The sequence below is a fragment of the Bos taurus genome, chromosome 16 (genome assembly GCF_002263795.3).
Source record: "Bos taurus isolate L1 Dominette 01449 registration number 42190680 breed Hereford chromosome 16, ARS-UCD2.0, whole genome shotgun sequence".
Taxonomy (NCBI): domain Eukaryota; kingdom Metazoa; phylum Chordata; class Mammalia; order Artiodactyla; family Bovidae; genus Bos; species Bos taurus.
This window is the reverse complement of record NC_037343.1, coordinates 75,216,721-75,237,629: the sequence shown is the minus strand read 5'-3', so window position 1 is coordinate 75,237,629 and position 20,909 is coordinate 75,216,721. Positions and strand designations below refer to the sequence as shown.

The 20,909-nt window shown below is 51.9% G+C and overlaps 1 protein-coding gene across 5 annotated transcripts in view; it reads right to left on the bottom strand.

The window, feature by feature from the left end:
* Positions 1 to 20,909, bottom strand: part of PLXNA2 (plexin A2) — a 233,699-nt gene that overhangs the window by 111,700 nt on the left and 101,090 nt on the right. For all 5 annotated transcript variants that reach the window (XM_024976076.2, XM_024976075.2, XM_024976077.2 and 2 more), the window contains one exon: positions 15,766 to 15,900. In XM_024976076.2, the coding sequence (XP_024831844.1) occupies positions 15,766 to 15,900 (135 nt within the window). The remainder of the gene's footprint in view (positions 1 to 15,765; positions 15,901 to 20,909) is intronic.

Genomic DNA, 20,909 nt, shown 5'->3' with positions numbered 1-20,909 from the left:
CAAGAAGGTAGCACGGCGCGTGCTCGGAGGTTCCAGCACCCCTCTGCCTGCCTGGCCTTTCTGGGCGTCACAGGCTCCGCTTTCACTCTCTCCTCTGCTCCCCTCCTCTCCCTACCACCAGAGCACTCCTGGAAGGAAACTCAGGAGAAGGCAGGCAAGCACACCGTGTCCTGGACCCAGGGACAGGTGACCTTTCCAATTCAGCACCTTTATAAATCTTACCTAATGAAGTTAAGGGGAAAAAAGAATTAATGAATAAATGAAGGTTAAATCACTCCCTGCAGAAAATTGATGCTGACAGCGATGGCCAAGAAGAGAGCTTGGAAAGCAGGGAGCTGACTTGCCCAAGAGGCTTTTAAAATTCTTCTCTCCCAACCCCCGTTCAAGGGAGCTGGAACGCTGGCCAGTTCTGGGATGGGCATTGAAGGCTTTGGGAAGTCCAAGGCAGATGGCCTGAAGGTGATGGAGTCAGAAAGCCATACTCTACTTTGGACCATTTTTTGCAGAAGCGAATTTGCATATGATATAATATGGGTGCATGCGCGTACACATACACACACAGGCATACTGTATATACAATTAGCTCCTGCAAGACCCAGAGCTTGGGTCTGCCCGGCTCACTTCTGGCCTTCTGGGACTCCTGTCAGCACGCACTTCTTTATCACCTTTATCTCCTCATCACCTCTACACTTGTCAGCATTTCCAACGACGAACCCCCAGGCCTGCCCGTCTCAGCCCAGCTGGCTCAGAGGGGCTGTAGCTGAATGTGTAGCTGGCTTTAGGGATGAAGGAGAAAGAAAAGCTGAAAGGGCTGTGGACCACTGCATCCATCCAGGTCAGGAGCTCGCACACAGGGTGGCAGAAGTTGAAGGGAGATGGAGTGAAAACTGCAAAGGTCAAAGGACAGACTCTGGGGTGAGGAACTGGGAGAGACTGTGCTGCTGCCTCACTGAGCGCTCTGGGGCAGGTCGCTTACTGGCTGACATCTGTGTGCAGCTCCACAGTAAAACCGAGATGGAGAAGGAGCCCCGCAGAAGAGAATCAGCAGCAGAAATCCTCCCTGGTGGGAGCAGCGAGCAGGAGCCATCCATAATTCTGGTTCTCCTTCCTCTCTGTGCCTGCTCACAGGTTTTTAAGACTCCGATCATGAAGACGGGGTAGCTCAGAGGGCCCGGGGCAGCTCGCCCATCCTAAGTGTGATGGGGCATGGGAGGCAGGAAGCCAGCGCTGGGTTGATGGAGGGGCAGGGAGGCTGAAGGTGGGCTGGAGCCGCGTGGTGGGCGGCGGGGAGCAGAGAGGTGTTATGGAGCCAAGAGCCGGCTAGATCAACTAGTAAATAAAAGGTCACAGTGATTCTCCCCAGGCGCCCAGAGAGAAGCAGACAGAAAGCTCTGCTGACGGCAGGAGCTGACAACTGGCAAATGAGCCTCTGCAGTTATCTGTTCCCTTCCTTCTTCTTGTCTCATAAGACAGAGGCTAGAAATAGATGCAACTGGCAGATGACTGAAGGATGAAAAATGAGCAACATGTTAGTTGGAGTGGGGTTGGCGGTGGGGGGTGCTCAGGGGTAGAGGAGCAGAAAGCTCATGAGTGAAGCAGAGGGAAGGACAGGGCTTAGCTGGAGCTGCTTCCAGGGTCTGGCTCTTCCTCTGTCCCAGGCATGCTGCAGGGATTAGTCACTGAATCTTCTTAGCACCCTTACAATGCAGGTCTTACTCTTCTCCCCGCTTTTCAGAAGGTAAAACTGAGGCTTTAGGGAGGATAAGCCAGGCTCGACTGAAGAGCGGCAGAGCCGAGAATACAGGCCCACCTGCCTTCAAAAATGAGCTCTTTAGATTATCCCACAATGCTTCTGAACCCTCCCTTTTCTTGTCTTTTCCCCTCTTCCAAGACTTCAGCAACTGTTTATTGAGCACTTAGTAAGGGCCAAACACTGCAATATGTCTTTGGGAGACAGAAGCCGCCTGGACAGGCAAGGTCCCCGTCAGCAAGGAGTGCTGTTGGGATGATCAACTGAATGAACCGAACCGGCGCACTCTCCTTTCCCACAAACCTGCGTCGGGCAGAAGTTTCCCTGCCACACAGCGGGAAGGGTGACTGTCCTGAGGGATGGGGCACTGGCCTGGCCACAGGGGGCTTCAGCAGTGGGCTCTGCCTGTGGCGGGCATCTTCCTTCTCACTGCGCATCTTTTGACTTGCTGCTCAGCTCCGAGGCCTGGCCAGGGGCCCCGCTGGTGGAGGAGGATCACAGAGAGCTGGGCATGGGCTTGTTTCCTCCCGGGCACCGTGTTCCAGCGGCAGGGCTGGGGAACCAGCGGTGCCTTCTCTCTAGGCTGAGGCTTCTCTCCTCTTGGCAAGAGGAGGTGGGGAGCGTCCACCGGAAGGCTGCCTGCCTATGAGCTGTGGATATTCCGCGAGGACTGATGCCCCGAAACCCTTGCCTTCGGCTCCAACAACATCAGATTTAGGGGAACGGTCCCTGAACCTGCTGAATTCTTTCATGCCTCCATGCTTTCCCTCACTTGAGAAGCATTCCTTTGTTTTTTTTTTTTTTCAAAAAAATTGAAGCAGAGATGATTTACGATGTTGTGTTAAGAATCACGGGCTTCCCCCACGGCGGCTCAGTTGTAAAGAATCTGCCTGCAGTGTGGAAGAGGCAGGTTCGATCCCTGGGTTGTGAAGACTCCCTAGAGGAGGGCATGGCAACCCACTCCAGTATTCTTGCCTGGAGAATCCCAGTACGGGCTACAAGTCCGTAAGGTCGCAAAGAGTTGGACACAGTAAACACAACAAAGTGATTTTTCAGATTCTTTGGCTTTGGCTTCCACTCAGTGAACCCCTCTCCTTTCATAATACACCTAGAATATAATCCCCTCCAGGAAGCCTTCCTTGACTCACTGGCTCTGTCGGGTAGCACCCTCTCACACCTCCCAGTGCTCTGCACACTGTATTGTAAATGTGGATGTGTGCATGCATCCTGTATCTGTGATTTTGTGAGGGCGAGCTCTGTGCGCTCAAGGAGCACAAGAGGTTGTTGATGAGTTCAACTCTGTCCACTTTCCCCTTTTCTAATCTTCTGTCTGCCTGGCTCTTCTCTCTGCCCATCTCCCTCTTCCCATCATTAAACACGACTTGATGGACAGACTGAACCCAGACTGCTTGGAAGCCACCAACGGCTGATGACATGGCCAGTTCTCCCTCCAGCTGGTGCAAATTTCAAACCCCAATCTGTAGGTGGTCTGGTAGGGAGTGGGGATAACCAGAAGCAGGAGAGAGGAAGGGAACTCTGGGCAGAGTGGTGAAGGCTCGGGGAATTGAACTGTGCGGCATGCAAACTATGAAGGAAGACTGTGGCTGAGACGCTGGGTCCCTGAGCGGGGCAGGCGAGATCAAAGGGCCAGCTGGAAAACCACAGCGAAGCCGGGCTCTGAAAACAGCAAGCCCGCCTGCAGGAGAGGGGGCATGACCACTTCCCCCCGCAGTGAGCACAGCAGAGCTTCCTGCCCAGTTGCAGGAAAAAGTCAGTGTAGAGACCTCTCCACAGCCCAGAACACAAAGTGATGCTATTTTCACCTCACTTGTCTCCATGCACCCCCGTCTCACGTGCATACACACACGGATCACACACGCCGATCCGGGTCAGCCTCCAAGGGCTGTGCCCACAGCCACCGTCTGAAATACATTTACGGCTGCAGAAACACCCACAGGTCATGGCCGCGGGGAGCATTCCAATACATTTTATTGATGGGGAAACTGAGGCTCCAGTTGCCCTTAACTCAGAGGCACTCGTGACAGTCTGTGATGAGTCCCTGGAGGCAGGATCCTAACTTCCCACTCCCCTGACACTCTGCCACACTCACCCCCCTGCTGCCTCTCCGACTCCCTAGCAGCTCAAAGTTGGCTTCTAAATGTTGTCCCTTAGGCCAGCCCCAGAGAGAAAACCTGTCAGACAGGCAGCACGTGTGAGCAAGCTGGGCAGAACTCATGGGTAGTGAAGCAACCCTCTCTCTGATATTTCTAGAAACTAGCTTAGGGGCTCATTTCCGGCTGGAGAGCTCAGAAACTTTTCTCTGGAGAAATCCACTGGTGATCAGCTTCCTGTGTCGGGGAAAGCCAGTGTTCTAGGAACCTCTGGATAAAAGGCCATCTCACAAGGGCAGCGGGACCCTGGTCCAGGCGGGAAGGAGCTCAGGCTGCCTACTGAGGGACCCCATGGAGTATGGGCTGGGCTCTCAGAACCCTAACTTGTGCTTCTTCCCAGGGGCTCACTGACTCCCCCTCACCCGCGCCCCTTCCCTCACACCCGGCCAATCTCTTGGCATCTCCAAAGCTTTATCTTCACATCACAGCAACTGTTCCAGCTGCCAGCGGGTGGAAATAACTGACAAGGGCTCCTCTTGATGTGGCCCTCTTTTGTGTTGATCAAAACACCAAAATGAAATTAGGCTCTCCGCATCTGACTGAAGCCTAATTGGAAATCCAAAGCGGCACTAAATGTTACGGTCTAAATAAAACATGCTCGGTTACAGAAACTCCACGTGGGGAGTGTGAGAGGGCGCTCTGGTAGGGAGCTGAAACGTAGGTTGCAGGGCTCTGGGGCGTCGTGATGGGGCACCCCGCATTTGGCTAGATGAGACAGACTCAAGATGGCAACACAGAAGGCTCTTGAGAGCCCAAGAACCCCTAGGTAGGGCCAGCGAGGCAGCCGATCGGTACCTGTTGCCTGGCTCACACTTGGAAGTGCACCTAAGACACTTGATCAGCTTTGTGCAATGTCTCTCATGCGTCTGCACCTGCCCTCCTCGCAAAGGTGTGCCTCTGCCAGACAGGCTGCGTGGTAGAGAGCGCAGGGCAGTGCTGGCCTCACCCACTGGGCGCCTTGAACCGGGCTCCTAGGTGGTGAGGGGATGGCAGGCAGGGCAGTAGCTAGCTTGGCAAGCGCCTCTGCCCCGGCTCTGCCTCCTAGGAGTCCCGGGGGGGCCCGGCCTTGCTCTGGTCGCTGGACCCTGCCGCCCCTGACTTCCCCCCGTGTCACACGGGGCTGAGAATACCTGTCTTTCAAGGTTGCTGTAAGCAGCTGAGTTGATGCTGGCGGAAGACCCGGCCTGCCGCACAAACAGCAGCTTCCTGGGGCGGGTGCCCTCTCTCTTTCCTCTCTGACCACCAGAGACATTTCCTGTGACTGGACACATCGGGCAGCAGGCCTCTATTGGTTTCTTTTTTATAAAACAAAACAGTGCCCTGCCCCAGGGTCCTTGGCGGGTGTCCAGGGAGGAGTCTTGAGTCTGGCCTGGTGGTCTGGAGCCCTGAGAACTGCAGGTAGACCGGGAGCAGGCGGGGCGGGCCCACTGCAGCCGTGCGGCCACCAGGGGGCGCCATCCCAGGAGGACGTGGGACAAGGCTCGGCTTCACTCCGCGTCTGTTCCCAGGTCGGGGTGCGGGGTGCGGGGTGCGGGGTGCGGGGGACGCTGTCCTAGCTCTGCCCGCGGGCCAGCTCAGGGGCCCTGGGCAAATTACTTAGCCAGACTGAATCGCAGTTTTCTTATCTATTTAAAAAAAAAAAGCAAAGACAATACTATTTATCCCAGGAGATTGTTGTATTAGCCAAGGTCATGTTTGCAAACTATCAGAAGAAAAACAGGACCTAAATGTTAGATTTCAACACGTCTTAAATTAGGTAGAGCTGAGAGGCAAGGCAGGGTGGCCAAGTTTCTTTTCGAGGTGTGGCTGTGATGGGAGCTTGATTTGCAGAGCTTCACCTGGCGATTATACATGGGGCCACAACCTTAAAAGCATAATTACTGTTACTAACGTTTATTAAGCAGGTAATACGTGTCAGGTACTTTTCAGAGTGCTTTTTAATGTATGAATTCACTTCATTTAATATTTTTAATGTATTCATTCACTTCATTTAATCCTCAAGCAGTGTCATAATTATCCCCATTTTTAGTAGAGGCAAGTGAAGCAGAGAGGTGAAACAATTGGCCTAAGGTCACATAGCAGGGAGCCAGGAAGGTGGGCAGGCTGGCAGTCTCTAGAGCCCATGCTCTTCACGGTAGCCAGGAAACTGCCCATCGTCAGTCACTATCTACTTCTTTGCACTCTGGCTCGGTGGATACTTTGGTCTCAAGGTCTCAAAGGTCCCCTGTTCTCACCTATAAAAGGAAGGACTGCCCTTCACCAGACAGTCCCTGAAGCTCCCCCAGCTCTGGACTGCTAGGTCAGGGAGAGGGTCTGTCCTCTGAATGAGCCCAAGCATGGAGGGACCAGGACAGGGCTCCCCATGCTCGGTATGAGTTACTTCAGTCACTGGGCGTGCTGTATATCTCTGCGACAGTACTGCTCACTTTATATCGCAATTTATCTATACATCATTCTTCCCCACCAGAATGTAGCATCCCTGAGGTCAGGGATTGTATTTTATTTATCCCTATACGAAAGCATACTGAACGGTGCTGTTGTTGCATTGTAAAGAACAGAAAGAAATCAAGAAGGTACCTATTTATAAGACCTTTTGCTGGAATATGACTTAGAAAGATTGCCCTGTCTATATCTGCATATGCAAATAACTTGCCAGCGGACAGCTCTATGCATTATACATGGTAGACACTTAATGGTCTGTTGAATGAATGAGTCTGTGTATGCAAATGAGATGCAAATCTTGCCTTATTTTAATTTGACCCTTGGGAACATCTTCAGGGACTCCCTTGGGCTTGGGTAGCTTTAATGTTTTTTAATTGAAAGTCTTTTTTTTTTTTTTTTTTTAACACAACCGATGTTCGGTCTGGTCTGTGCTGAGTGAAGCTGTTGCCAAGTTGGGAAAAGAATGCCGGGTTGGACCAGGTGAATTAGGATTAATTCTGGCTTTTCTGGTAATTCGGGGAATGATCTAGGAAGTGATTCCCCTCTCTGGCATCATTTTCCTCATCTTTAGTATATGGGGAGGAGTTCCTTCTGGGATTGAGGTATGGTGATTTCCCACCTCTCCATCCTAGGAACGTCATTCTGGGTCATCAGAGAGTCAGCATCTGGCAGTCCTACCTGGTGAGAGACATCATGTCCCCTGCCAAGGATTAGAGGAAGAGTCTCCAGTCTCCCTGCGCATTTAGAGAAATGAGCTTTTTTGGCACCGGTTCTCCCAGCCTGGGCATTGTGTTCAATCATTTCTTTCCAAACCAAAGGATTTTAAAATAAGAGGCTGGAGTTTTCTTTCTTAAACGCAAGCCAAGCGCCTGATTAATAGGGTGGGTTTGTGATTCGCTTCCTTCATGTGAAAATATTTATTAAAAATGCTCCAATGAGAATATTAATAGCCAGGGAATCAGCTCCATGTCAGCCTCTTTGCTCCCTGACATTTGAAATGGGGGCAGAGAAAGAGGGGAAAAAAATCAAACCCGAGCCTGGGGTGGTCACTTGTCCCTGTGCCCCATCCTCCGGGAGGCAGGCTTTGCCCCTCCTTTGGGAAAGACGCTGAGATGTGTGCTTGGCTTCTGGGCCACGGTGAGGTCCTTAACTAGAAACATGTGTGCATCAAAGGCCTGGATTGAAAGTGACACATTTGAAAACACAAGTACGGCAGAAATTTGCTTATCCTCACTTTCCTAATCCGCAAACTCTGTAATTCTCCCCCAAAGTCCCCCAGGCTCTGCTCCAGCCCCTGCCTCCTCAGATTCCCTCCTTCCCCGGCTGCAGCCCAGGCCTCTCAGTCCGGGCAGAAGGGAGGTCTCCTGTTACTGGGACTCCAACCGCCTTGTAAAAATACACCTTGGCACGCTCTGCCTGCGCCCTGGGAAGCCTTATCGCCAGGACTAAACAAATGTGCACAATCAAAATAATAGTCTGAGATGTCAAAATAAATGAGCAGGGGCCATCTGGAAGGACGGCTCCGCACATTCTTTTCTGCTCCTTCTCCAAGTCGTTAGAGGCCTAGGGGCTTGGTCGTTCAGTGGCGTTGGCCACAGCCGACAGACGTAGTGCCCTCACATCACAGTAAGGCCCTTTGAAAATGCTTCTTATTTTTGGCCCTCGGTCCCGGTTTATAGTTGACATGCCCTCCTCAAAACCAAGGAAACCAAAATTGATTCTCAGGTGAAGCTGGCTGGGGTGGCATGCTAGAGGCATTGGGTCTGCCCTCCAAGCCCTCTCCCCCACCATGCATGGGGTCTTAAACCGGTGCAAGGAGCTGAGGGGCAGGGGTCTCTCCTACGCTTGAGACATTCAGAGAAGGGCAGCTTCATAATCTTTCCAAATAATTTTGATTTCTAGTAACTCCGGGCCAGAGTTCTCCTTGCCCCAACTCCCTGAAATGACCTAAGGTGGAGGTGGTGAGAAAGTCACTATCCGTTCATCCACGGTGAAGTCCCATGCCCCACCCTGCATGTGAAGGTGGGTCGCCCAGGAGAAGGGTCTTCTGAGTGGGCTGCCGCAGCTCTGCACAGGGAGACAGACCAGGACAGCCCTTGAAAATCACATGCCATCACCTGGGCAGTTTCCAGGTAGCATGATCCTATTCCTGACGGATTCCTTCAAAGGCTTCCCAGAAGCAGTTTCAAGAGCCACCTTTGATGTAGGTCTCCTTTAGGGCTCAACACAACCTTCAGTCCATCAACAGCAAGCTTTAAAGCTACTGGCACTTTTCTGTGAGTTTAGGGAAACCAAACTGGTTCTGGGGACTCTGATCTTAGGTGTTAGGTTTAGCATAGGCTGAAATGGAAGCTGGCCTCATACTGGGGTCAGGATGGGTGAGCTGTGAGTCCTCACCTGTGCAGATGCTCTGTGGGTTCCTGAGACAGGAAACCATGTATTTATCTTCCCTGTGCCTTGGGTCTCAAAGTGGGGTCATGGGCTACACGCGCCAGAGTCACGGGGAGACGGGCGGTAGAGAGGTGAGGAGGCGGACGGAAGAAGGAACTGTAAGACTTCTAAGGTTAAGTCATAAAGAAGGCAGTAACAGTCCCACCTGTTAGGTAGTTAGAATAGCAAACAGGAGTCCAGAATGGCGGTGGCTAAAAGACAAGGAAGGGAAAAGCCCGCGAAAATGGAATAAAGGAAGGTCCGAAGACCGGAGTGAGGACCTCAGGTAGAACAAACAGCCCTCCTGGCTCGCCCAATTTATGCAGGGCAGGCCCAGGGGGAGGAGAAATCATATAAAAAGAGGAGCCAAAGTGCGGGGGTCTCTCTCTCTCTCCCATGTGCTGGCGTGCTCCCCCCTCTCTTCTCTTCACGTCTTTGGGTTGGCATGCCCTCACACCTTGAGGATGTATTTTCCTGCTCTTTTCTAAATAAAATTGAGCTGTAACACGGAGCTGTAACACGGATTTGTCTAAGAGCTGTAACACGGTCTGTTCGAGACCTGAGAGCTATAACGGTCTGTCCGAGAGCTATGACATGCCGAGGACTCTAACGTCCGGTGCTTCAAATTTTTGTTGAGACGAGACAGAACCAAGGAGAATACACTCGCCTGACACACGTTATCTGGGGGAATATTCACTCTTGGAGCCCTGAGCGGCTATGCTCAGGAAGTCTGAGCACCTTGAGGCCGCCATGCTGTGAGGAAGCCCAAGGTGCAGGGGGAGGCCTCGTGGAAGCCACTGCAGCTGACGGCCCAGCTGGTTCCAGCTGCCATACGAGTGGGAGGACGTGGCTCCAGACCATGCTAGCCCTAGTCATCCAGTGACCCCAGACCATTCACGTCTTCCCAGCTGAGGCGCCAGTCTGGATGCTGCAGAGAAGAGACAAGCAGCCTTTGGGGCACCTGCCCGAACGCCTGACTTAGTTTGTGAGCATGGTGGCTCCATCTATGGCAGTGAGCTGGAGATACAGTTCACTTCGTTGCAGAGGTCAGACATGGTACACCCCCGGGGCAGCGCCTTTCTAGCCCACTGTCCTCACATGTGGCCACACAGGAGCCTGAGTCTTGGGGGATGACTGGGGCTCAGGGTCCCCCTCCCTTCTCTCCACAGATGCCTGGAATACTGGCCTCCTGGGCCTCACACATGAGCCCAGAGCTGCCTCTGTCTGTATCAAGGGGAGCAGGACTGTTTAGTCTGCTGGGCACATTCCTGGATTTTAAAAATAAATACCAGATTGTGAGCAACTCAGCCGGATGCTGTCGTTCGGCCAGGGCAGAGGTTTCTGAGGCGTCCCTTGGGATCGAGCAGCAAGAATGCCAGGTTGGAGGTGTTTGCCCGAGACTGGGATCTGTCTTAGCCGTAATTTACAGTGGAGATGCTTCTGGCCCTCCCTGGGGTCTCAGAAATTCGAATAACACCACTAATAACAGTGCTGTTGTTCAGCTGCTTAGTCGTGTCCGACTGTTTGCAACCCCATGGACCGCAGCACACCAGGCCTCCCTGTTCATCACCAGCTCCTGGAACTTGCTCAAACTCATGTCCCCTGAGTTGGTGATGCCATCCAACCATCTCGTCCTCTGTCATCCCCTTCTCCTCCTGCCTTCAGTCTTTCCCAGCATCAGGGTCTTGTGATAATGATGATAATCATTGCCACTTATTGAAAGCACTGGCTGTGTGACTGAGCACTAAGGTCTCTCAATCCTCACAACAGTCACCACTATTAGGCCCATTATACAGATGGAGAAAGTGAGGTGTTGAAAAGTGAAATCACTTTCTTAAAGCCATATGTCTAGTTAGTGGCAACAGATGACGTGCAAGGTGGTCTGACGGCCATGCTCCTGCTATTAACCACTATGCCACCTGGCCTCTCCAGGTCTTGAAATAGCAGCATCCCATGCCCTCACCCACCCTAAACACACACACACACAGACACACACACACATGCGCGCGCGCGTGCACGCGCATGCACGCCCACACCCATCGCCAGCCTCTCTGCTGTTCCCAAGGCCTTTTCCAGCCTTCGCGGAGCCATTCTCCACTGTGACTCCCTTTTTCCATTTCACCCTTCGCTGGATCATTTTATGCCTCTATTCCCTCTGCTAATTCAAACTAATTAAAGTATAAAATAGAATAATTGCTTCCATCCCCATACTTCTTTCCCATCCACCCCGCGTACAGGGGGAGCTTCCCTTTCTGAGAGTGGCCAGCCTGACAAGCTGGGTGGAAACTGGGGCTATCAAGTTTCTTTTCATCTCGTGACTTAGGTTTTCACTTGGCTCACTGCCTGATTTTTCCTGAACCCGCAGTCTGACTCCCATTAGACACCGAGGATGTGGTAGCAACTTGTATCCCCTCCCACAACATCTGCTGGTTGATTCGCTGTCGAGGAAGCCGGGGCAGACTTTCTAAGGAAGGGCCGGGCAGCGTATCAGTGGAGCACCTGGGCAATTAGTAGGATTGGGGGAATCGGGTCCCAAACGGTCCCCTGGGACCGGCCGGCCTTGGATCTATTAACAGAACATTAACACCAACTTGTCAAAGGTCGTTAAGCAGTGGCACTAATGGCCCACCACTTCTTACTAGTCCTGTTTCTTAATTACATTTAATTAACTAAGAGCGAGCGAGCGAGAGAGAGAGAGAGAGAGAGAGAGGAAGCTTGCCTGAACACATGAGCCTATATTGGATTGTTCTGACTCTGTGGGGAGGGGAGACTCTCTAGGCAGGACTGGAGGTCAGGCACCTGGATCTACTCTCTTGCGGCATCAAGGATACAACAGGCACCATGATTTGGGGGAAGGGAAGGGAAACGGAGACAAAAGCTAGGGACCCGGGGAAGGGAGAGACGAGAGGAGGCTGCCCAGAGGTTTATTGTAAAGTGGGGTGATGGAAACCCCCATTCCCATCATGTCTTATAAAGTCTTAGGTCTTTCAGGGAACTCCAAAGCCTTAGATCGTTGCCTCAAAACAGGAATCTGCTTATCCATGGTGGTGGTTTAGTCACTTCAGTTTTGTCTGACTTTTGCAACCCCATGGACTGTAGCCCTCCAGGCTCCTCCGGCCATGGGATTTCCCAAACAAGAATACTGGAGTGGGTTGCCATTTCCTTCTCAGGGAATCTTCCCAACCCAGGGATCAAACCCGGGTCTCCTGCATTGCAGGCCGATTCTTTATCAACTGAGCCACCAGGGAAGCCCATAGCCACCATTCTATCCTCACTGCAGTGTTCATCCTTGGGGGACGAAGTTCATACGAGCACACACAGCCTCATAAAAAGCCTCCTTCAGAAAGTTCTTTTGGTCTAACCTCAAAATTGTTTCCTGTGCTTCTGAGGCTGTCTTCTGGAGATGGAAAAGAGTCCTGATCCCCAGACCTTAGACAAACTCTTTAATAGCTGAAAGAGACTCTACAGTCATATTTATTCTCTCCATCTTTCAAGCTGAGGACACTGAGTCCCTGGGAAGTCCAGGGTCTAGGTCACCCAGCTGGTTAAAGGGGGGCTGGGACGAGAACACAGGTCTCCTGGCCTGGCCTGAGGCCTGCTGGCAGCGCCGACCGCCACTCAGCTTCCTCCTAATCACCACCCACGGTCACCACCCTCCTGCGTAATGGGATCCTAAGGACTGAGAGCTGGGAGGGGCCGTCAGGAATGAGCGTTGGTGGCATGCGAGGTGTTGCGGCAGGAACTCCCTGCTTGCCGTCTCAGCCCATATCGCATTGACCCCCGTGAGACGAGGTGGTGGGACTTGTCTGAGGCCACCCTGTTGAGAGCGTCAGACCTCAGGCACAATCCTGTTATTGGACACAAATCTTCCATTTCCACCAGGATTCACTGGTGGCTCAGACGGTATAGAGTTTGCCTGCAATGCAGGAGACCCGAGTTCGATCCCTGGGTCAGGAAGATACCCTGGAGAAGGAAATGGCAACCCACTCCAGCATTCTTGCCTGGAAAAATCCCACAGATGGAGGAGCCTGGCGGCGGGAGCTACAGTCCATGGGGTCACAAAGAGTAGGATATGACTGAGGGACTTCACCTCACTTCTTCCATTTCAGAAGGGAAGAAATAGAGGCTGTTAAGGGGGTCATACATCCAGTGTCAGAGCAAACACTGAACCAGAACGCACGTCATCTGATTTCATTACCATTGACTGTTCTCTCGCCACACATTCAACTGCTCCCTTAGAGAGGTCCAAGCTGTCTGTGAGAACTCTGCACTTAACGCTGCTCGCCTCACATGGCCCTCCTGAGTGGCTCTTGGCCCCTCTCCCCGAGCCCGGCCCCTGGTGAGATCCCTGGGGTAGCGACTGGCACGTGGCCTGTGGCTCTCCAAGCGACAGGACTCTGAGCTCTACCACCAATTCCCCACCCTCCGCCCCAATGATGCCCACTGATCCGGGCTCCGCCTGGCATAGAGACCTCCCCGACTCACAGCTCACCTGATTCAAGATAGCCACAGGGCATTAAACCCAAACTCCTCCTATATCTGCTTAGTGTGACAGTTACTGCTGAGCAGCTCTGCTTTGGTGCATACTGACAGGAGCTGGGCAGCAGACCCAGAAGACGAGACTGAAGGAGGGTTATTCAGAAATGAGCTGCAGACGCTCAGTTTAGTCAGAGCTGATGCTCTCAGAGGCAACATCAGATATTGTTTGGAGAGGTCATTATATTCCCTGAAGGCCACTTATCAGCCTCCAGCCCTTTCCTTTGGTCACGTTTTGAATCCAATTTCAAAAAGCATCTCATTTGAGTGAAAGATACGAATCTCTGGACAGAGGAGCCTGGCAGGCTACACTGTCCATAGGGCTGCAAAGCGTCAGACGGGACTGAAGCGACCGAGCATTTAGCCCAGAGACGTGTCTCAGCATCGTCTCGGTCCCACCGAAGTCTCACTGGTCACTTCTGTTGGCTCTTTCTGCTTTTCCACTTCATGGGGCTCCGAGAACCCAAGAAAGAATTTTTATCCAGAGTTAGCTTGCTCCTCAGCCATACTTAACATCTTCTGAAATATTAATATCATGTCAATGTGGCTCTATTTCAGGGGTCCCCAACCTCTGGGGTCTAATGTCTGATGATCTGAGGTGGAGCTGGTGCAACCACAATAGCAATAAAGTGCATGATAAATGCAATGTCCTTGAATCATCCCCAAACGAACCCCGCCACCCCCCACTGCCGTCTACGGAAAAACTGTCTTCCATGAAATGGGTTCCTGGTGTCAAAAAAGGTGGGGGACCACAGGTCTACTTAATCCCTCTGACCATCCTTTTATGCACCTGCCTACGGGACCATCTATTCACCTATCCTTCTAAATCTGTAGATAATTCTGCAGAAGCATCCAGAATGGTGTTCATCAAATGATGACATGGTGTTACATTTCGGGGTGTTTGGTTTGGGAACTTGTTATTTCCTTTTCTGTGTGTACTATTTGAATTTGTATGGTGCCCATCTACCATTTTAAAGAAATAACTGTTGGTTTTATAAACAAAGAAAAACAGGAAGGAAAGGCAGAGCATTTATAGCCTCCAATCTGATGCTAAAGATTCCTTTGTTAGATTCCAAGCAACTTAAGGAGAGTGACCAAGTTCCATTTATTTTGATGTTTTTCCAGAACGTTGTTCCCAATAAATACATGACCAGCCTTTTTTTTTTTCTTTTCTTTTTTAGGGTTACAAGTTCCCATCTGGCCCTGTTTATGCCTTGATCATGGGGGCTACATAAAGGCAGGTAAAAAAAAAAAGCGGCTTCAAGAGGATGTGGTATAATTTGCTGACGATTAGCCTCTGATTTGTGTCATCTCTTCTGAGAAGGAATTTTCAAGTTAGAGTTGCAGCCCTACTGCGCTTATGCCATCAGGTTTACCACTGCCTCCCTCCCTCCTCCCTTGTCCCCGATTCAGAATTCACAAACACAAACATGAAGGAGAGAGAGAGAACGCTGGGCGGGTGAACCTGATGACAGACGCCTGGGATCTTTGCAGTGTTTTGAGAATGATGCCCGAGCAGGGAGGCAGCTTGAGAGAGCTCGCTGGTCGTCCAGCACAGCATCCTTATCTAGCCCAAGTCAGTGTCCTCCGCACCAAGACAGAGTCATGGTCCTTTCTGCTTCTTACGGCCTTGATCTTACCATGTGCAGGTCAATGCCAAGACCGCCGCCACTGCTGACCAACTGCTGACCCACTGGCAATGAGTGGAAAAGGAGCCAGCTTTTCCTAAGGTCTAAGCTTTGCTTGCTGCATCTCCATTGCTTTGGTGAATCCCCGTCTTCCCCTTCTCTTGTCCTTCACTACGGCTCTCCTTGCATTTGCCTTCGCTCTGCTCCTACATATTCAGGTCGAATAAAACCCCGAGGGAATAACGTTTCACCCAGGCGGGTGGGGAACCCACTCGGGGGTTACCCAGCAAAGGAGAGAGGTCCATTTCTCAGGGCTCCCCATCTCTGCAGGCAGAGCTGCAGCTCCTCAGAGCTGGCCAACTTCTACCCTGCATCCCTCTAAGACTCAGGCCAAGAATTTTTTTTTTTATCTCCTTCTGGGGCCCTATCTTGGGTCTATCTCTCCCAGGACTGAGTCCAGCCTAGAGGCCTGGATTATTTACACCTCTTTGGCTCCCTTGAGCAGCAGACTCTGTGGGCCCGGGGCAGTAAATCTCCCTTCTAATCACACCAAGCTGCTCCGTGCAGTCTGGCCCGTTCTTGCGGGGCTGTTCATCATGTGCTCAGACAGGGTCTGTGGCCTGCAGAGAAGCTCCGGGAAGCGCCTGGCCCCAGTGGCTTCTCCCTGACTCCCTGCATAAGCTTCCCCGGGCCTCTGAGCAGCAGGCCCAGGGGTCTCTCTTGTTCTGCAGAAAAGCTTCTGCACAAAGGTCACGGGTTATCTGCGCCTCCTGGGCTCTGGAGAGCAGGGGTGGGTGCCAGCACATACCTGCCTCTCAGACATGATGTACAGGTAGCGCTGGTCGATGGAGAAGGCCATGTCCCGGAGGATGGGGCTCCCATCTTTGAGCACGGAGACCATCTCATATTGGACCCCACCGTGGGGGGGACCATCGGCTCGAATCTGCGAAAGAAACAAGGGCATCCTCAGCATCTGTCCTCGGCAGCCCCTTGTGAATTCCCTGCCTGAGCCTAGAGCAGGTAGTTTATAGAAGATAATCCTCATGTCCGGTCCCCAAGGGCTACCTGAAGCAGACTGGGTTACAGGGAAGACAGAGGTGCTTCTTAGTTCAAACAGCCCAGTTTCCACCAAGAGGAATCCTTTCCCAAGCAGTCTGAGTGTGCTGGTCTGAACCTTCTAACGGTGGGTTTATTTGTGTGTGCATGTATGTCTTTAGGTGTGATCTGAATATCCTTACATGGTTATTCTTGTGTGTGTATGCACATGTTCTCAACACCGTGTGATGAGGGTGTGAGTGTGTGCTTGTGCACACTTGCTTGCGTTTGGGGTAGGAGAATCAACATCTACACACAATGGTTCTGCCTTGAGCAGGTAAGGGAGGATGGTGGGGCCAGCACAGAAACCATCAAAAAACTGAGGATTTAATGATCTCAGAAAGAGCTTTCTGCTCCCGCCACCCCACCACAACAATATCCCCTGAAAGATGTGTGCAAATCCACCAGGTGATTTTGGGGAGCCAGGAATCCCTGAGGACAGAAATCTGGGAGTCAGTCTCAGAGTCCATCCCGGGATAAGAAATCAGGAGGAACCTACAGATCATCGAGTTTGGTGCTTCTCAGGCTCAATGTACATGAGAATAATTTGGGGAGTTTTAAAAACACATGGCTGTATCCATTCATCAGGAACTCTGCACTTGGGGACCTGGCATCTTCTTTGGGTTTCAAAGCTCCCCGGGGGACGCTAATGAGCAGCCGGGGTTTAAAAGCACCAATGCACCCACGGTTATCAAACCAGCATGCCCGGAGAACCGCCTGGAGGGAGCGGAGAAATTCACCCCTGGGACTACCCCAGTTTCTGATTCAGCGGGAATGAGCCTGAGAAATTTCATTTCTAATAAATTCCCAGCCGATGTGGAGACTACCGGGCTGGGGGTTGGAGAAACATTCCCGTAGTCTAAGCAATACATGAAGTGTCCTGGTAGCTCAGGCAGGACAATGCCGAAGACTGGGGCTCGATCCCTGGGTTGGGAAGATCCCCTGGAGACGAAAATGGCTGCCCACTCCAGTATTCTTGCCTGGAAAACCCCAAGGACGGAGGAGCCTGGAGGGCTACAGTCCATGGGGTCACGAAGAGTTGGACATGACTCAGCAACTAACACTCAAGTTCTACATAGAATTTGGAAAGCCAGTGGAGAGAGGCCCCTGAAGACCATCAGTTCATACAGAAACAAGATGACGGGGAGCCCATGGTTTGAACGCACTCGTCCTGCCAGGCTTCCTGTTTCCAACACAGAAGCTGACTGTTGAAAAATTTTGCCAACCCGGGCCGTTTCTTCGTTCTCTGTCCATCTAAACACCCTCGTTCAAGCCCACTTCCCCCATAAAGCCTTCTCCAATATCTCTACCACACTGATTGCTCCTCACCCTGAGGGCTTTTTGTCCTGAGATTATAATCAATTGACTTGTTCATTGTATATATATTAGCTAATGCGTATTGACCACCTACTTAAATTGTTCTCTGATTGCCTCACATGTGCGTTAAGTCCACCAACATTTTGAAGGCAGGAATGCTTTCTGTTTCTCTGAGGACCAGCCTCGGAGGACTAGAATGAAACTGGGAACAGAGCTGGTGACGGATAAAAGGGACTGCTTGAGAAATGCTTATTGAAAGGACATGAACTATGACCCAGCTGATAAAGTACCGTGGGCTCTTTCGTGCTAAATCAAAGTTGAGGTCAAAAGACAGTTTTCTCTGGATGATTTTAAGATGAAGTCCCTCCCTCCTATTCACTTTGATTTCTCTCTTGGACTTCTAACCATCTCCCTCCCTCTGCCCATTTCTCCCACCCCACTGAGAGCAAGGACTATGACTTATTCATCACAAGCGCTAAGCGTGGAGCCCGATGCCACAGTAAACATGCTTGTATGGAGGAATGGATGCATTTTCAGTTTTTACTGGCCCAGTAGGGAAGGTCAGGAGCATTTATTTACTGCAGACTTGGGAAAGTTGGATTAGTGCTCCTTTTCACATTTTTCTAGCCTCCTAAGAGTTCGCGTACTTGAGGGGCCTGAGCCGGGGTATGGTCTGCGATTGTTGACTTGGCTGGACTGGCATGGGTAAGAAGCAGACCGCAATCCCACTGTGGGGTGGGGCACAGTGGTTCTGGAGTTCCTAGTGGCGGGACCAGCAGATTCCTGCATGAGGCCCTGTGCCTGGATCCCAGGGGTGCAGCCACTGGAGCAGGGCGAGAGTCGAGGTGCTGTGCTCTCCTTGTCTGCTTCATGGGTGACTTTGGTGGGAGCTCTGGCCTTGAAGATGAGGGGGTGACCTCAGTGGAACCAAAGAAACTCGCTCTCAGCCACTCTTACCCCAGAAACTCCCCTGTAGGGTGGATTCTTCTTTTCCCCTAAACTCCTCTTTCGACCTTTTCCTTCCTAACTAGTGGCTTCCTACTATTCCAAGCTGCTGCCTTGACAACTGTCATTAAAGCCCCTCCTTCCAGGGAGGGGTGAGGGGGCCATTTAGTTCATTCTTGTTGGGTGGAGGAAGACTCAGGGTCGGCAATGATGCGGTGGGGCCGAGGATACTGTCCTCTACCCTGGAGCAAATCTCATGATGGATTCAAGCAGAGGGAAGAACAAGGGTCTCAGTCTGGGAAAATGCCCCACAATGAAAATAGCTCCCCTTAGCTTTCAGAGCAGCATTCTCTCTTAGATGGAGAAATCCAAAATTTCCAAGAGATTCTTCTAGAAACATAGTAGCTTTTAATCACAGAAGTTCTCAGGCGGGACTTCCCTGGTGGCCCCATGGTTAAGAATCTGCCTTGCAACACAGGGGACACGGGTTCAACTCCTGGTCAGGGAACTACCACGGAGCAACTAAGCCTGTGCTCCGGAGACCACCAGCCCCAAACTGGAGAGAGTCTTTGAGTCTCAACGAAAGATCCCCGTGATACAATGAAGACCCTGCATGCCACAACTAAGACCAAATGGAGTCAAATAAATACATTAATATTTTTTAAAAAGACTGTTAAAAAAAAAAGTTCTCAGGCTACTGCAGGATGTAGGGGCAGATGTGATAGTCATGACTTCTGATTAGCTTAACCTCACTATTCCATATGCATAAAATGGGAGAGTTCAAGCTCCGCTTTCTCCTCTGAAAAGGAAATGTCCCAGTGTCGCTTCCCACCCTCCCTATGACAGCTGCTCCTCTCCAAGGATGTTTTAATTCTCCTCCAGGCACTGGCTCAGCCCCAAGAGCTTGCAGAATCATCATCCTACTTCAGGGCTGGCCAGCTCAGGATATCCCCACCTGGGCAGGCTGGTTAACCCTCTGCCAGATAAATCAGCCTCCTCCCCAAGAGGCTGGGCACACACACTCAGAAGGAGGAACACCTCGTCTGGCCCTCCCTCTCTGGGCTCTGGGACTAGATGGTACCCATGGCCATGCTGGAGTGGAATCTTACCAAAGATAACTTACCATCACATACTCTGGTATGTCCCAGTTAGGACTAATCCCAGTCCTTAACTTTTTTTCTGAATACGAAGCCTAAACTTTTTTTTTCCTGTCTACAATCTGAACCTTTCAATAAACCAGTTGAGGCCAGAATCAAACCTACAGAACTCTGAAAACATCAGAGCTGAAACTAAACCAGAACAGAAAATGTTCTTGCTACTGAACCTGAACGGAGCTAGCCTATGTCACTCCCTCTAAATACCCGGAGAGGGGAGCAGTCCTGCCCGAGAAGTCCATACTGTCCGGCTTGAGCTGTGCAGCCCTCCGAGATCCCCATGAGAAGACAGAGATGTAGAAGGGGGACAGGGGGCTGGGGTCCCAGGGATGAGGTGCGGGCGGGACCAGAAGGCTGAAGGCGGGACGGGCCAGCTGGGCAGCAGAGGCCGTTCCCTCCCCTGATTCCTCTCTCTCCCTGCGGGCAGCACGCCGAGTGCAACACCAGGTTACGGGGTTTCTGCTCTGACTGTGTTCTTGCTCTTGTCTGGGCTTGATTTCTGTCTCCTGTTCACTTTCAGGTCAGTTTCCTCACCTCCCCGAGCCTCAGTTTCCCTCTCTGAATAGGCGATCTGCTCCGTGCCTGTCACAGGAGAATCACAGACTTAGGGACACTGCTGGAGCTACGGGGCTTTGGAGCCTGTCTCATCCAAGCCCTTCCACTCGTGGATGCAGGCGGTCAGGGCTGGCCCTGGGGCTCCCACCAGCTCCATCCAGGGTGGTCCAGAGGAAAACACGGCTGATGAAGCCAACAGCCCTGGACTGAGGAGGGACAAGGGTGGCCCTGCTGTAGTTCAAGCCCAGGGGTCCCCGTCTTTCTCTGCCTTGGAAGTTTTCTGTTTCGATGTTGCCCTCCGTCCTCACCAGACACAGGATGGGGGTGGTGGAGACTGCGGCAGAAACCCAGACAAAAGTGGATAGTAAAACGCAGCAGCTTGCGTCTGTCCTGCAGTGTCCAGCGATCAGAGTTCTCTTCAGCTTTGAAGCTTGAGCCCCAGGGCCAGGATCCAATGACCACAAGGACACAGGACACTGAAATAGGCCAGGAATCCAATCCAAGAGAAGGGCGTTATCAGACTGAGCCGCACAGGCCCCAGCCAGGTAATCCAACCAGGCAGAGGAGGAGCGTGGAGTCGGCACAGGCAGGGAGGTGACGCAGGCCAGAGGGGAAAGCTGGTCACTTCAACCTGTCTTTCTAGTTGGGCTCCTCCTCTCCGGGGAGGGCGGGATCGCAGCGGACACGCAGAGTTAGCGGTTGTCATTTTGCTTGGACACCACTCAGAAGGTGGGACAAGATGGACAGTGTCCTACAACGGAGGGCGACAGTCTCCATAGAGACCAGCAGAAGAAAGATCATGTGCCTAAACCATCGCACAAGGAGGCTGAGGCTCGGTCCAGTCAGAATTCCTGCTGAGAGCAGCCCCTGCTGCACAGGGGGAGAC